This window comes from Tigriopus californicus, chromosome 1 (genome assembly GCF_007210705.1).
Source record: "Tigriopus californicus strain San Diego chromosome 1, Tcal_SD_v2.1, whole genome shotgun sequence".
NCBI classification, from domain to species: domain Eukaryota; kingdom Metazoa; phylum Arthropoda; class Copepoda; order Harpacticoida; family Harpacticidae; genus Tigriopus; species Tigriopus californicus.
The window spans coordinates 5,578,664-5,595,317 of NC_081440.1; the positions used below are offsets into that span (position 1 = coordinate 5,578,664).

General features: G+C 47.1%; 4 protein-coding genes across 4 annotated transcripts; 1 reads left to right on the forward strand and 3 right to left on the reverse strand.

The window, feature by feature from the left end:
• Nucleotides 1–911: 911 nt before the first annotated feature.
• Nucleotides 912–3,427, reverse strand: LOC131877671 (uncharacterized). Its single transcript, XM_059223421.1, has one exon. It carries the CDS (start codon nt 3,074–3,076, stop codon nt 1,289–1,291), a length of 1,788 nt encoding a protein of 595 aa, XP_059079404.1. The 5' UTR covers nt 3,077–3,427; the 3' UTR covers nt 912–1,288.
• Nucleotides 3,428–3,575: 148 nt separating this feature from the next.
• On the reverse strand, nt 3,576–8,022 carry LOC131877661 (CCR4-NOT transcription complex subunit 3-like). The gene is made up of 9 exons (XM_059223409.1): nt 7,835–8,022; nt 7,454–7,686; nt 6,936–7,271; nt 6,604–6,735; nt 6,252–6,518; nt 5,486–6,113; nt 4,801–5,325; nt 4,185–4,705; nt 3,576–4,075 (listed from the first exon to the last, which is right to left on the reverse strand). The coding sequence occupies exons 1-9, from the start codon at nt 7,857–7,859 to the stop codon at nt 3,977–3,979; spliced, it is 2,766 nt and encodes a 921-aa protein (XP_059079392.1). The 5' UTR covers nt 7,860–8,022; the 3' UTR covers nt 3,576–3,976.
• A 4,108-nt stretch (nt 8,023–12,130) lies between these two features.
• On the forward strand, nt 12,131–14,129 carry LOC131881572 (malonyl-CoA decarboxylase, mitochondrial-like). The gene has a single exon (XM_059228467.1). It carries the CDS (start codon nt 12,307–12,309, stop codon nt 14,062–14,064), a length of 1,758 nt encoding a protein of 585 aa, XP_059084450.1. The 5' UTR covers nt 12,131–12,306; the 3' UTR covers nt 14,065–14,129.
• Nucleotides 14,130–14,233: 104 nt separating this feature from the next.
• Nucleotides 14,234–16,389, reverse strand: LOC131881579 (uncharacterized). Its single transcript, XM_059228480.1, has one exon. The coding sequence runs from the start codon at nt 15,123–15,125 to the stop codon at nt 14,523–14,525; it is 603 nt and encodes a 200-aa protein (XP_059084463.1). The 5' UTR covers nt 15,126–16,389; the 3' UTR covers nt 14,234–14,522.
• Between the last annotated feature and the right edge of the window lie 265 nt (nt 16,390–16,654).

Genomic DNA, 16,654 nt, shown 5'->3' on the forward strand with positions numbered 1-16,654 from the left:
GAAAAGGCAACCCTATCGGGTAACAGTACAAAAATTGTGTGTAAATCTGTTGTACTTAGGGTTATAAATGAAAATTAACCGGAACGAGTTTGTGTCAGAGTGAACAGTGCTTGAAAATGGGTTAGTTCTAAGGCTTAAGTTACTCTTCAAGCAACCTTAATCCTTAACTGTTATCAGAACAAAATGTTCAGATTATGCATTTTTCAATAGAAGACATAAAAAATGGCTTGAATAGTGGTGTTTAAAAAGTTCAAAGTGCGTTTAAAGGGTGGCCTAAATGAAACTTAAGCCATGTATAACTCATAGAATCACAGTTTTTTTTATTTTATTTTTTTTTATTTAAATGTGTTTTGTTTGGATCTGAGACCCATTTGTTTGTTTGTTTTGTTTGTTTGTTCGGAGTCAGAAGACAGCTCTCTCGCTCGGCTGGCTTCTGATGATGGGTGTCCCAATTAAGGGATATTCCCGTTCCGTTGTCGCAACCAAACGTGCAACATTAATTAATTAGAAATTAGGGGGACCTCACCCTCGGGAATGATCGCAGGTGCGCCCATTTAAGCTTTTAAGGCAGTAACTTATGCTGTAATTTAAACACCGCAAAGAAGCTTTGACTCGGCAAGCCTGGGATCGAACCAGGAATCGCAAATTGGAAAGCGGATGCTCTAGCAATACGGTACCCCAGCAAGCCTTGGATCTGTGATCCATGTAAACTCATTGTTTTCGAACGAAATCCAAGGTTCAAAATTCAGCCGCTACGGCGCGCTGAACTCACTGTCTTACTCTTCTAAATATAGGCCCTTAAAGTTACCGAGTGGCTATGTAAAAATGTCAAGTTTTCTATTGCAAGTTTTGCCGTCAACCAAGTCAAAAATGAAAACGAATGAAATATCTTGGTTTCCATAGGATATAGCTACCGTTTGATCAGTAGAAGATCAAGAATAAGCCAGCAAGGAGCAAAAAGCCAAAGGACCCAAGGTTTGCCCAACCCTCAAATCAAGCCAGGGTTGTTGGCAATTTCTAACCGCCTTTGACACTGACCTCAGATGGACCCATTTTGGTGTCAATGCAAGAACTCATACTGTAGGCAAATAACGTCAAGAGGTTAGCCTGACATTGAACCAAAAATAACGAGACGGAAAGCGAATGCTTGACCCGGTATCCATGCATGTTTTCGTCCCAGCCTGGCAGCCTAACCAGCATTCGAAAGGTTGTGCTTTGGAATAGACACGTACACGTTTATTCAAAACTGCATAGATTTGACTCAAAATCGTTCACTATCCTACTTTCATTAAACAAAAGTGACTCTTCCTCCTGGCTCATTCTTTTCCTGCTTGGCCAAAACATGGGCGGTAAAACATGAAGAGGCCGACAGGGCAAACCCAACAGCACTCCAGTAAAAAACCAGTTCGGGACAGCTGAAGAAAGACGCGCAGTAACCAGAAAGGGGCGGGAGAATGGTCTTGGTTACACCTTCCAAGAATAGCAGCAGCCCAAAAGCATCCGGTAGACGGTTCATTTCCTCGAGGATGTCCAACAAAACCACGCTTTGGATGGAGAGGGCGGTGTTGCCTAACCCATATAAAATGCCGCAGATGACGAACAATTCAACACGATTCAGTAACGTGAACATTGTGACAGTGATTCCTGATAGGATCCACAGGAGCATGGTAATGAGTATAGGGCTGACAGTGGGTAGATCGGCTACCACGCCCAAGGGTAGTCGACCCAAAGCATTGGATAGTTGCATTAGAGCTATGACCATTCCACAGAGCGTGTTAGAAATGTCGATCTCGGACATGTAGCCTTGCAGGTACACGAAAGGGATAAAACCCGAGGCATTGCCCAAGGCATTGGCCAGACAAAAGAAACTGAATACGGGGTTTCGGAACAGGTCCAACGAGAAGGCCATGCAAAAGCGATCCCAACGCGTGGGCTTACGTTTGGCTAGCATTTCTAGATGAGCCAGAAGGATCTGATTGACGTTATAGAACGGGGATGACGATGGGTCCGAAAGTGATGATCCTTCGAGGCTAACTCGGCTCCTATTGCTGCCTTGATCGTCCGTGGATTGTTCGAATCCTATATGGGCAGAGAGCATGGTTTCTTCGAAAGGAGGCACGATTACAATCTTTGGCCGAATCTTAAGCTCGGTCCCTGGGGTATTGCATGAGCTGGATAGAGAATATGTGTCTACCGGATTTGATTGGCTTTCTTCAACTTCAGCTTTGAACGACGTTTCTCGTTGGCATTGATCCTCTGCATTTGTAGCTGGTTCTGAAGAGCTGGTTTTGTCAGTAGAAGCCACCGGAGCCAATTCATGTCTCCAGATTGACATCTCCATACTCCGGGGATCTCGTGAACATGCCTCGGACGAGTTCGCGGACAAGCTCTTCAATGGGACCCCGATGTAAAAGCTTTTCCTCCTCGCCAAGTTAGGCACAGGTTCTAGATCCAAATGATTGGCCATTTTAAGCAAGCCACAAAGAACGGGACAAATCAAGGAGATACCCACTAGTCCGAGAAACGCTTTCCGCCAACCATACAGATCTTGAAGGATGTTGCACAATGGGACAAGGATGAATCCTCCCAAGGGCGAGCCGACCCGAGCGATTGTGGTAGCCAAGGCTCGACGTTTTTTGAAATACTGACCAATCAAGATGATGGGTGGAAGAAAGACCATGGCGCCTCCAATTCCACCGAATACCCCGAAAAAAATCACCAACATCAGGACGTGAGAGGAAAATGCGCACACCAATAAGCTGCCCGCTAGAATCAATCCTCCGGTGATCCCAATGATTCGGTAACCGTACTTGTCCATTAGAGTGCTGACCACTAATCCGAACAGGGATTTGACACCATTCATGATGCTAGCGGCCAAGGAGATCGTGGTTGGATTCACTTGGAACTCCTTGGCCAAAGGATTGACGAATCCACCGAAGGCTACCAGGATTCCATCGGGTATACAAATGCAGAAAAAGGCCACCACCACGATGATCCAACCGTAGATGTCCTCAAAACGGAATCGGTAGCCCGAGGTGGTCTTGGAGGGCGACATTGTTGGATCGTGTGCTATCATATGCGCGTCCCTGAACCATCTGAGTGCAATGGATTCCTGACTGAAATCGCTCCTCTCACAATCCCTTCTTCTGTTTCTAATCCGACGGATCTCGAGAAGATTTCCCTCTCAGTTTGGTTCATGAATCTGTCTGAGATGAGAAGGAAAAACGGATGGAGAGTGATTGAAAAGCCGTGTATGAAAGAAGACAAGTGAAGAAATCCCACGACGGCTTTTGAACCCCCGATTGTCGCCCAAATATCACAGATCCATTTTTGTTTGCAATTAGAAAGGTTGTAAGTAAGACAAACAGACACTTTGTTAAGAGTTTACATGTGATTGAGGGAAGATAACAAATCATGGGAGAGTTTCCGTTTTAATGTTTTCTTCCAGTTTATCCATAGAAATAACCTTCTCTAAATTGATCTGAGCAAAAAGAGGTGAAAATGGCCGATCATCAAGTCCGGATAAGGGTGGGGGGCAGGAGTCCAAAAACGACACCCACGAATGAGACATTGGATCCGAACAAAAAAAGTCAAGTATATATCACTCTAAGTGTTTTTGAATATGAACCATCATCATTTTGTAGTTAAAATATTGCAATGGTCTGCCCAAATTTCTTATATATCTTGATGTTCCATTTGGCAGAGATTCATCAGCCGCGCGTTTTGATGTCCAACTCGGCTTTGCAAATGGATGGATGGTCGTTCCGCGTCAGTTCTTTCGTATTCTTCATCATCTTGTAGTTGGTTGGGTGGTTGGTGGTTGTTGTGTAATCATTGTAGCAATCGAAGTAGTCGTCGTGGCCAAAGTGGTATTACTTGTGGATCAGACCGCTTCGGCGTAGAGTTTTGTTGTTTGCTGAATAAGGAGACTGTCGCACCATCTCAACTTAGACCGAGTGAAATACGATCGATGCCCCTAGTTCAGGTCCCGATCTTCCAAGAACCTGTACTCGAAAGTGAAACCTTCCTTCTTCCTCTGTCCCCATTTTTCGAAGTCGAAATAAATATACGTGCCCTGCAAGGGAAGGGTCATCAAACGGTTGATTGAAGAGAAGTTAAAATCGGGTGGCAGGGATCAGGGAGACGAAATCTCCTTGGAGAGATTTGGCTCTTTAAAGTCTTACCTGTTCGAATTCATCGTTGATGAGTTTCGGCTCTTCGTGTCTTTGGAACCACATCATGTACTTGGTGTGGAACCTCCAAGACTGCTTTTTGAGAGCCTTCGCCGCCAAATACTGCGCTGTCGTCCCTTCCATGTAATAGAAGATGAAGAACAAAGTTTCCGTGGACAATCGCTGAAAAAACTCCAGCGTGTCAGACCCCTGGGACGGTAACTGCGGGTAGTAGGGCGGGGTTGGGCAAGGGTTGCGGGGCAGGTAAGGCCGCAGCCGCTCTGAGTCCGAGGGATGAGGCATGTGGGAAAATGCAGCTTCGAGCATGTGATACTGGAACCGTGTCTCCTTGGTCAGAGGAACGGGTCCCAAGGGTGCCACCCCTAACAGAGGTGGAATGTGAGCCTCAGTTGAATGCAGATGCGACTCGGATCGACCCACACGGTGGTTCATTCCCAAACCTGAGGACGGGGACATGTTGTTCACGACCTTAGAGCCATCGGCTGTCGTCCCGTTTTCCGAGGCGAAAAGACCTGTGGGGGGCAAGGGTAAGGAGTGGGGTGATTACCATCGTACGTAAGGTGCTTGTGAAATCGAATCACATGGCACCCACTCATCGACGTCTTACCTGATTGACTGATTGAGACCGCAGACGAGGACGACAAGCCTCCCAGACCCGCAAGACCCGGGGCCGACGAGACTGTCACACTCTGAGCGGAATGGTGGTTCCGATTCACTATCGAGGGGAGTGCCTCTTGTGCCATTGTCTTCAACGTGGGCAATCCACTCGATGAGTCGTCATTCGATGATTTCATCCCATTACCGGAGTCGTTTCCTCCGACTCCTCCAGCTGCTAGCTGTTGACTGGCGGCATGGGCCAATTGCTGTTGTTGTAGATTGGACACGGACCCGGCAGCAATCGTACTGTTGGCAGAGCTGAAGAGGCTGGCTGAACTTGGAGGAGTGTTGAGACTGGAGCTTGGAGCTGAGGACGCAATCGAGGCGGAGAGGCCGTTGTTGTTATTGATGTTGCTCGACGCGGAAGTCGAGGACAACGACGACATTGGGCCAACACTGGAGGGCCCGTTCATGAGACCACTCGGATTTGTTGTTGAAGATGAGTTGGTGCCTTCTGACAGAGAAGACGCATGACCTAGAAACGCCAATTGAAAGCTCATTGTCATACCGTTCAGTACCGGTGAATTGGGCACGGACAAGCGAGTTTGACAGGAATGCCCAGTCGACGCAAACGATAATTAAGCAAATTCCAAGCTAACGCGAAACTGTAACGAACCAGCTGGCACGTGACTTACCATTCAATTGCTGCACGGCCGCCGCAAAGTTGGGCTGAGCCGTGCCTGAAGTGATGATGGCGGGCGAGTTTGTGGCCGAGGAAGCGGCACTTCCGTCAAGCACGACATTTGAAGTCACTAGTCCACCAGCACTTCCTGAACTCGGAGACGAGTTGTTGATGTTTCTACTGCTCCCACTTTGGACAAACTTGGTGCCGTTGTTGTTGATGTTACCACTCACGACCTTGTTGTTGTTGATGCTACTACTTCCACCACCACTACTACTGTTGTTGCCGCCTCCGCTGCTGTTGTTGGAACTACCCGTGGCCAGGTGAGGGCTTTGTTGGGAGATCACTAAGCTGGAGTTGGACTTGGCGGCAGCGGTAGCAGCAATTGCTGCAGTGGAATTATTGTTGTTATTGTTGTTGTTGTTGACGACGTTGTTAGACGCCGCCACGATGGTGTTGGAGGAGGAGGAGGAGGATGAAGATGAGGACGGGGATAACTTGCTGGAGAGGCTTGAGACCGCCGTCATGGGATTGGAACTCGTAGAGGTCAGGTTGGAGTTGGATGCGGATGATACAGGAAGAATGGATGACGTGGATGACGATGAGGGAGCTACCGCCGAGGAGGGTGTGGATGAGCCACTCTGCAATTCAGAATGCCCAGATTGAGGATGAATGTCGGAGGAATCTTCGTCTCCTAAACTTAGGCCCGAAGAATGTGGTGGGACCGTGTTGGTCGTGGTAGAAGAAGTAGAAGAAGTTTCGAGTAGATCGTCACCCACCTGATGTTGTTCCCGTGTTCTACCATCATCACTCGAGGATTTGTGTCTCCGTTTACTACTCGAGAACGACGACCCGGAACCTGACTCAATATCATTGTTGGGATGTTGGTTGTGCAAATGATTCGACGTCGTGGTCGACGACGACGAGGAGGCAGCAGAAGAATTTGGTGGGGGAGAACCGGCCGAATTCGACTCGATCGAAGCACTATCCGCTCGATCGTGAGATTGAAGGTCACCACCGGGTCCTGTGCTCTTATCACGAAAATTCTGCAATCCCCAAAAGTAAACAGACCGTCATTAGTCGACATTTTCGGTGAACCGGACTATCGTATGAAAGTGGCAAATTCCTTACGCTAGCCGAGGAGATCTCCTGTAGCATGTCTTCTAGACCATCAATGTCTTCATAAATGAGCTCATTCTCGGCGAAATCTGGGTCTTGACAATTTTCAATGTAATACTCCACGTCGTCCTTGATATCTTTGATCTACAACAGCATTGAGGGAAACATTGAACCCTGCATTCAAACGAATTACCAACAACTCCGAGCTCCGGATTTTCGAGCGTCTCGAAACCCGACCACCTTCAGCTTGACCTTCGAGTTTGGTCGGCATTAGCCCGAGCCGCAGTGCCGCATTGCCGCAGTGCCGATGAATCGGAACTATCCATACTAGCCTGAGAGCTTACCTGATCCATGTTGACCGTGTCGTTGTCCAACATTCTGAGAATGGTTTCCAACTTGAGTACGTGATCTCTGTGTTTCTCCAGCAGCCTCTGATATTCCTCGATGGCCTCGGCATTCTCATTGCGATGCTTCTTCTTTTTTGACGTATTGAGACTCTCGATTTCCGTTTCGAACGTGTCGATTTGCAAATTGATGGCGTCCAGACACTGATTCAGCCACTGACTCGTCTCGGCCCGTTTCCGTTCGGCCGGATCAAGCCGACCACCCGACGTCAGGCCTTCTTTGGAGTAGGCCTTGGTTTTTGTCTCTTTCTCGACCACTTTGAATCTCTCCATTTGCTAATCAAGAACAACAACAACAACAACATGAGTTGAGATGATGATTTATAAATACCCCTGCTCCAAACTTCAACGTCAGATCTCCAGGGATCCCCGGAATCGGTCCCTACTGTAGTGTGGCCCCGAGCCCGCTCCCAGCCCGCTCCGAGCCCGCCCCCCGATTCCCGGCGGAATGGCCTTACCATTTCAATGAGTTTGCGCTTCTCCATGAGAATGGACTTGTCGTTGATGGCCCCGGAGGCGATCCAGGTCTTGATTTGGTCGCGCAAGCGTTGGAGCTTCTTGATCTCCTTCTTGAGATCTTCCTCATACTTCTCCTTCTGATTGGTGTTGGACGCGTAATGCACCTTTTGCCAGGTCTCCTCGAATTTTTCCACACCTTCGGCAACTTTCTTCAGGCACCGATCAATTTCGGCTGCAAAGACAAAACCAAACCAACCGTCAATTCATCCATCCATCCATCCATCCAGCCATCCTTCGCCATGAGTGGCTCTTTCGCTCTTTCGCTCTTTCAATCTTTCAATCCATGAGCCGCGGCCATTCAAGCCCGGCCATCAATTTACCCTGTAGCTTGCGGCTGGCCGCCATGGTGGCAATGCGGCTATTGCGGCTATTGCAGTAATTCTCTAGAATAGACCACGGCCAACAAAGTGATGTCGATGTTCCACTTGGACGTCCAAGGAGGCGACATACGCCCGTCTACGCTCTGTTTGGAGCCATCCACGCCCGTCTGGCCCGTGTGGCCACTCTGGCCCGACTGGCCGGGACACTCACTCCACCAGCAAGCACTCACTAGCTAGCAGAAACAGAGAGAAGGAAACGGGGATGCGCCATCAACTCCACTGCCACAGCGGACAGGGCGACCAATGGCGAGCCGTGACGGAGCAAGAAGGAAGAAATGGTCAGTGACCAGATGCAGGCTACATTTTGCACCCAATATCAGGCCAGGTTGAATTAGGGGAAGTCCATTGAAGGAAGGTTTTCAACCCATGAAATTAGTTCGTTTAACTCGAAATGGATGCTCTTTCCACGATTGAATTGACTCGAACGAAGGGTAGGGTTAGGTGGCCGTCATGTCAGATATTGCAACCAGGGCTTATGTTATGCCTTATTTTTTGAGGAACGCTACCGATAACGTGCTAGTTTTTTGCCAAGGTAACGGTATTGGGAATAGAGGGTTACTGTTATTTTCTTGTTTTTTTTTTTAAATGAGGGAAAGAAATATGCATAAAGGTTTCCTCCCTGAGTGTTTTTAATAGTTCCGTCTCAAATGCAGCGACTTGTTGACTGGTTGCTACTGAAGGGATCAAATCAATAATCATGGAGGTTGCGACTAGGGTTTTCAATTCACATATTCTGTGACGTATGATATTATAAATTACATGACCAGAACCCGTAAGGTAGCCTCAAAATGTAACCCTGATTTTCCTTCCTTCAAACCATTGGCATACTTGCCTTATGTTAACTTTTTCAGACCATGAAGAGAAAGAAGAAAAATACCTGTCACAAGGTTTAACGAAAGTGAAAGAAAAATAAACCCACAAAGCTTTGTGTACCCTGATATATATGTCATTTGTTTCGCGTCATATTCAATTAAGGCTAAAAAGATCGTATAAACTGTTTCGGCGGTTTTAGGTCATCCATTTACAACAAAAGTAACGGTAATTGCACAATGAGGGGCCCAAGAGGAAAGATAAGTAAGTGGACATAATTGTTCAAACTAACCTGAATTCACGAGGGCTTGAAGATGCTCTCTAAATGCACATGAAGCTTTGACGGTCCCTAGCATTGACCCTAAATCCATGGTTGGAATAAAGCTCATGAATGCTTTTGAAGACGTACAGTATCAGGTACCTTCCATGCCTATTTCTATAAAAAATACCCGAAGTAAAGCAGGTCATAGGATCTTATTGAAGTAACAGGAATGCGTACGATAAACACATGTGAAATAAAAACTTCAAAATTGAAAGAGCTTTTCACGGTAACTTTTCAGATTCTGGGCAACCAATGTCTTTACTGGTTTTAATTCCAATTGTTAAATGACCTTACACTGACACAAACTAAATAACATAACCAGACTGAGCCAACGAGTTCCCGTGCGGTTCGTAATTAGACATTTGAAGTTTAGTTATGAAGGGAATTTTAGAACATTATTCCCATGCAGCCCTAATAGCACTTCATCAAGCCAAAGGCAACTAACCCGATGATCTAGTCACAGGAGAATCCAAGACTGGCCTTAAATGTTCAAGTATTTATTTACAAAACCTGGTCACAGGCAACCATTTACTCCGCTTCTGCCAGGCATTTTCTCCTCCCTACCGCTGGTCTCCTCCAACTTTTCTTCCCCTACCACGTGCAAGGTCGCCTTCTCGAAGGCAGAAGGTGGACCGGCGTCGCCACCATTCTATGGCCGTTGTCAACTTAGGAGAATTGCCGCAATGCGGCTAACGGCCCCACTGCGGGCTGGATCTGTCTGGAAGCCAATCCGGCCAATCCGGCCAATGCGTGCTAGAGTGCCCGCTCCAACGGATCTACCATTCGCAACCATCGGCCCCCGACACACCGGTCTCACCGAGCCCGAAGAGGTTGACAAAGCTGAGCCAAATCTGTTCCACTCAATCACTCCCTCCGACTTTTCGGATAGCCAAAGAACGGAAGAATATATGAAATCAGGCTGGAGCGATCGAGTTACAAAAGCGACGGTGAAAGAAAGAATGAGAGCGGGCTCCAACGCGATCAACGGCCAAGAATAATGCCTCAAGCTACCGATCTCGGACAAGCTGAGCCACGGACAACGCGGGCCAAGGATGCGGCTAGTAAGGTGGACTCTGGTCGATGCAGAGGCCCACGGGACGAGGAATAGGAACGACGAGTAACACCGTTCAATCAATCGACTACAGCTAATGACAAGAGAAGATCAACAGAACAGAAAGAACAACCAGTAACAGACCAAGCAGCTCCAAAAGCCAGACCAGAAGCCACTCTCTCTCAGACTCAGACAGACGGGGGCTTTAACGTCCGTGACCCAGCTCGCCGTTCAACGAAGAGTGACCCTGTCCGAGACTTAAAGAGAGAGGAAGAGCTTGAGTAATGACAAAGCCACAGCAACCTGGGGCTGACCGGCCATGCTGAAACGGGCCAGAGGAGAGAGATTTCAGGGTGACGGAGCTGGGAGATTCAGGCAGCATAGAGATTGAGTGGGGTTAAGCTTGGATATTTGATAGGATTGGAGGCCATTTCGAGGGTTATGGTAAATTGATAAGATGAATGAGGACGGGTTGGCAAGCCATAGGGGTGAGACAGATGATGACAGCCCAGGGTTGGTCACACTCGATTTGAGCTGGAGGCAGCGGACGGCGGTCTGGGGCAGGGAGCTCATGTCCTGGGCCCGTGCTGCCCAAGAAAAAGTGAGAAAAAGAAAGAGATGAAAGGATAAGGCAGGCACGGCTGAAACTTGAGCTTTAGGGTGACGATCGATCTTATGGACGTTGATTCAATGGAGTTGGATTGAAAATTGAAATTGGTCACATAAACCGAGTTGGTCCTATGTTTGGTGACTGATAACAACATGGTACAAGGGATACGAATGGTGATCTCATTTCCAGTGAAGGCATATGAGTAATTAACTGAGATAACGCAAATTCATCCATATCCATACGATCCACACCTTGGGAGGATTGATATTAAGTTGTTTTAGTGTTGTTCTTCATAAATTCATCAGTAGTACATGATAACATGGCACGCAATATTCTGCTACATTCAAAGGTGTTTCAACCAACTTCAGGCCATCGTCCCTCATTCCTTGTCATCCCCAGCGGCAATTTGAACTGACAATCGTTATAAAGCCCGCTGACTCCCTGAGCGTTCATGGCGAACAAACACGACGCAAAAGACGACAATATTGGGCAGCCAGCCGCAAGTAGTGCCGCTCCATCAGGCTGATCAGGCAGAAATAGAGTGACCTCGAAAATATCCGCCGTCTTATATACACGTACGGCCTACAACAGATCAAGGACTCATTGACGCATAAAACGGAAAATGGAGTTCGACCGCGTCACACAATCAGTCCAACTCTGAAGCGCAATCATGGCACTGTTTTAAGTGCATGATTGGGAGCTTCGATTCAAAAATTAATCTCAATCCCTCACTCAATCTTTCAAGTATCCAATGGGTCTTTGTTAAGATTGGGTGGAGCACCTGGCTCTGGTGGCTGGAATGAAGTTTCTAGCTCTACCAGTCGCTTGGTGTTAAAAACCATGGTTTTTGTCACGGTCAAAAGGTGGAAGTTGACGTGCGCCAGATCTGGGATGCTCAATGATCGCCACGATTTAAACCCTCTTCCTAGTTGGTTGGTTGGTTGGTGGGTTGATTGGTAGCTAGAGCTGATAAGTATTGGCTTACTAAGCTGATAATGAACTTGGAGCACTTTTCAGAGGGCCCTCCAGAGCCGTCTAAAAATGATCTATTTAAGCCCTATTTCGTCGTCTAAACATTTTGGGATCAAATTTCGCGATGGTCTCTATCGAGGCCATAGACGAGAGCATTGCTAATCGACGTACAACCTCGGTTTCCTTGAGTTGTATAAGGATAGTTTACATCCGTAATCCGGAGACAACATTGGCCAATTTGAATTGCGGCGCAAATTATTACCATATTGCACATATGTGTTCGTTTAGTCTGCAGAACTGCACTCACATCAAATGGCGGGCACGAAGGTTTAAACTAGGGCCCTAATTCGAACAACTGCGTAGCTGTCAAACATGAAACAAAACCTAGAGAGTCGGCTTTACGAGGTTGGGAGGAAACGTGTCTTAAAATATCCGTGACATGGATCATGCTTGAATGCCGAAGGTTTAGTTTGTTTGGGATTGTGTCAGATTCTGTTACCATCCGACATAGTTCGTTTGTCTTCGTCTCCATTCTTGAAAATGGAACCAAAGTGGCACGTTTGACCAAATCGAATTCAATTTGTATTTGACGATTTGGTCGCTTTTCTCATCCTCTTTCAAATGTCTCTTGCTAAACATAAGTAGTCATGAGTAGAGTGGTTGGCTTGACGTGTTCTTGGTGGCGGTGGAAGGGGAACTGGAACTGGAGGGCTGAGCTTTCTTCAAGTGGGAACAGGAGCAAGCAAAACGGAACTCATGACCAGTGTCTCAATCCAAAGCATCAATCCAAATTATCTACTCTCTCCTGTGTCAGGCCAATGAATCATTTGTCCTTACCCGGTCCTCACCTTAGTGGGAGTACCCAAGACTTACTCAATTTTGCTGAAGGATTTTCCACGTCTGCTTCTCATAGCCTTCTCTCGAGTGGTTATGACGAGGTGCCAGCCACTGTCAATGCGGATTCCGTCGCAAAGTTGATCACATCAGTTTTGAAAATATCGAATAAAACCGCTGTGAGTGGAATTACTGTGGAAAATCAAGTCCGAAAGTTTTGTCAGGCCTTTGAGCAACTAGATTCTGAAGAGAGTAGATTGAAGATTATGGAATTCCTCGCCCAACAGGACGTCAAGCGCAAGAAGATTAGTGAATTGGCAACGGCTTATAGCAACACTGAAGATCCCTTGGTCCGGTCCAGAGTTGAAGATCAATTGCGGCAAAGCCTTCAGCCGTCGTACTACTGGCTATTTCAAAAGATTGGAGCACTTCCCGGGGGTGTCAAATTTTTAGTTGATTTTCGAGCACAGCTGATCTCTTTCTGCCTATCGAATCTAGAAATCGAACGGACATCAGCTCTGAAATCAATGAGCTCCCAGTTAAAGCAGCTCCTGAGCCACTGGTTCTCAGTAGGATTTCTTGACCTGGATCAAATCACGTGGGATTCGCCTTGTTCAATGCTTCAAAAGATATCAGACTATGAGGCAGTTCATCCAATGAGGAACTGGACTGACCTGAAAGCTCGAGTAGGCCCCTATCGACGATGTTTCGTCTACACACACAAGAGTATGCCTGGTGAGCCCATTGTGGTCCTGCATGTGGCATTAACAGAGGAAATACCTGAGTCAATCTCCAAGGTAGTCAAGCACCACCGAATGGTCAAGAAGTATTCAGTGGATTCTCATCAAAGCTCTGGTTCCAAGACAGGTCGCGAAGGTGAGGATCCTTCCTCTTGTGAAGCTGCCATATTCTACTCCATTACTTCCACTCAAACGGGTCTTCAGGGCATTGAATTAGGAACTCAATTGATCAAACAAGCCGTTCAGAAGCTGAAAGAAGAGCTGCCTGACTTGAATCAGTTCTGCACTCTCTCTCCCATTCCTGGTTTTCGGAAATGGTTGCTCATACTTCTTCAGACCGCCAAGAGAGACGGCAAGACTTTGGCACAAACAGACCTATTGACAATTGATGAGGCGGAAAAATGGCAGGGACTTATCAAAATGGCCGGAAACTTGCAGGAGTCAGACCTTGGTCTCGGGACATTGATCCAACTCGTCAAGACGAATAGCTGGATGGAAGATCAAAACTTAATTGCCTTCCTTGAACAACCTTTGATGCGACTTTGTGCCAGGTACTTGTACTTGGAGAAGCGTCGAAGTAATGCGTTGGATTCAGTGGCCAACTTCCATTTGCGCAATGGTGCCGTTCTTTGGCGGCTCAACTGGGAGGGAGATCGCTCCGTGCGGGGACTAACGAATTCATGCGGGATCATGGTCAACTACAAATACGTTTTGGACGATTTAGAGCCTAACAGTACTAACTATCAAGAAAATCACAAGGTCAAAGCTAGCGAGCAAGTAATTCATTTGGCAAGTCAAGCGAAAGTGCTGCAGCGGAAGCTGTCTCTGTAATTAAGATTTGTACTAATAGATCTGTGTTCCGAGACTGATCCATGAATGAAAACACTCTAGGTTTATGCAGTCCGTTTCTCTAGCTTTTTTGACATGCTTTCTCACGAAATGATACAATTTGCCCAATGAAAAATCAAATTAGCCTAATTACAACGAAAATCCCAGCGTGTTTGTGAATCTTTAGTGCGTGTTGACATCGCTTTTATTTGGGCTTCCTTTAGTAGCATACTGATACTGATTAAATGAAACCATGGCCTCGAGAAATCGAGGAGGAGTGTGAATTTCCAAATCAAAAGAGATCAATGTGATAAATGGATAAGGCAGTGGGGGACGTTGGCGCCATCGCGGTTGATTTCATCGAATGGCATTATGCCGGACTTTGTACAAAGTCCAACCGTCCGGAGAGGTCGTAATACTGATAAATGAGATTTCGTCCTCGGACACAAAGTCAACTAAAGTCACACGTGGTCAGCGTCCGTGGCCAACTTGATTGGAGATATCCCGTCTGCGATGGTATGCTCCTTCTCTGTAATTTTTGATCCGCCATTGAGTGTGAGTGGATGCATATCGGATGGAATGTAACCTGGTCCCAAGTATGGCGGGTAATTCTTGGGAGCTTCGTCCGAGCCCCATCCACCCAAGCACACATCATAGAGAGGACAAGAGGATATGAAGCAGCAAAGTACGATCACGATGCCCGTAAATACACAAAGACAGATCACGCTCAGCGAAATGATCATGGCTATCCGGATGTCCACCTTGAGAACCGAGTCAATCTCTACGAGCGGACAACATTTCTCCTCACAGCATAATCGGTGGTCTGGAGGATCCTCTAAACCCGGGCACTCGAAGAACTCTCGCACGGTCTCATCACTATCATCAATGTACTCGTTTAATGGACACAATGTTGTGTCTGGTGGTCCGTTTGCATGGCTTGATGAAATTGTCCATGTAATCATCAAGCATAAGGCCATTAGTAGGTGTCGAATGCGATCCTCTCCCCGACGAAGTGAGCTTCGCCTGCTTCTTGGAACACTGGAACTAATTTTGGGCGTTTCCATGTTGGAAACTTGGCAGCAAGCGCCAAGGGAGGGCGGGGATGGAGGGGAATCGGTGAATCCAAAACGGAATGATGAAGGGCTATGTTGGCTTTGAATGGGCCCAACGATTCGAAAACAATCACTCAACTTTAACACGGATTGCGTTCATTTGTCCGGGTTCGTTCACGGACCTTAAAAGATTACCCTCTTCCACCACCAAACATTGTGTTATCTTCACATCTTGAAACCCTCCTCGAAAGGAGTTCCTTTCTTCGTCCAATCAAATTCTTTAGAGACACACGCACAATGTGGTGGTTACTCGTCTGGTTCCCCCAAGTTCCAACATGACTTTTCCTCCCCGAGTTTCTTTCGGGTCTGTCCATAAAGCTCGCGGGCCCGTCCCCATCTCACAGTCCCTCCTCCCTCCCTCCACGACACTCAATCTGACGGTGGGTTCACAATCATTGGCCTGGCTCGCGGCAAGTTCAATTCGCGAGTGGTCGTCATTTTTCCACTTTCAAACTACTCTCTCTCCTCCTTCAACAAGGAACAAGGCTGCATAGCATTTGTTCCCTCGGTCTTGCCGGCCAAGATCTCGTCTTGGGAAAATTCATTCTCATCAGGATGGCCTTTCAAGAAAAGCTCGCAGTGTAGCCCCCAATCGTGGAGAAGAGCGAATCCCACGGCTAGACTTTTTATTCGGCACCCCGGTGACTGACCCGACCCGACTGAACCCGGCTTTCACCACCCGAGTTCCCATTCTTCACAACCTGTCGGACGATCGCCGCTCACTTGTAGTGTTCCTGTTCCTTTTCCCTCTCTCCAACTTCAAAGAAGAGCGAGAGAAAGGCAATCCGCCCTTCCCTCGTTCTTGGGAAGGGCTCGTGGACCGGGTGAGACCCGGGTGAGAAGGAAGAAATGGGAACCGAACGGGTAATTCGAGTGGACAGCCAGGGGGAAATGATAATGTGCATAGAGACCTCATACCCACCACTTGAGCACTCTAAGTCCATGCTTAATGAAAGGAATGGTCAAAGTGGGAATGTGGTCCGATTCCGACCAGGTTATTTGGAGATTTTGAGGCGGCATCACTAATAATGGTCCATTCTCGACGTGATTACTTGCTTTCACGCTAAAAGCAACGTTCAAGCTTTTAGCATGAATTGGGCCTTTGCTCTATGTGCGTGTCCCCCCAACGTCTCGATAATGATGGATTGGAGCAATCATTACGTCATAACTCATTTGAGGAAGAATGATCATGGAGATGTTGTATGATACTGAAAATGTATTATCAGTGGGTCCATAAAGGGTTCTCCTGAGATTGTCGTCGTTTCCCAAATACCTTCGTGGCCATGAAAGAATGACAATGACTTTTTTACCGACTTGTAACTTGAGGAACGAGAGCAATGAGCCCTCAAACAATGATGACTAACTGATCCTTAGTCATGTGCGAGTGTCTGTACCATAAAGCAAAGGCAGGTATTGCCTAAAAATTGAATAGCACTATTCATTTATTTTGGCAAGTGCCTTGATTGACGTTCCGTCACTCT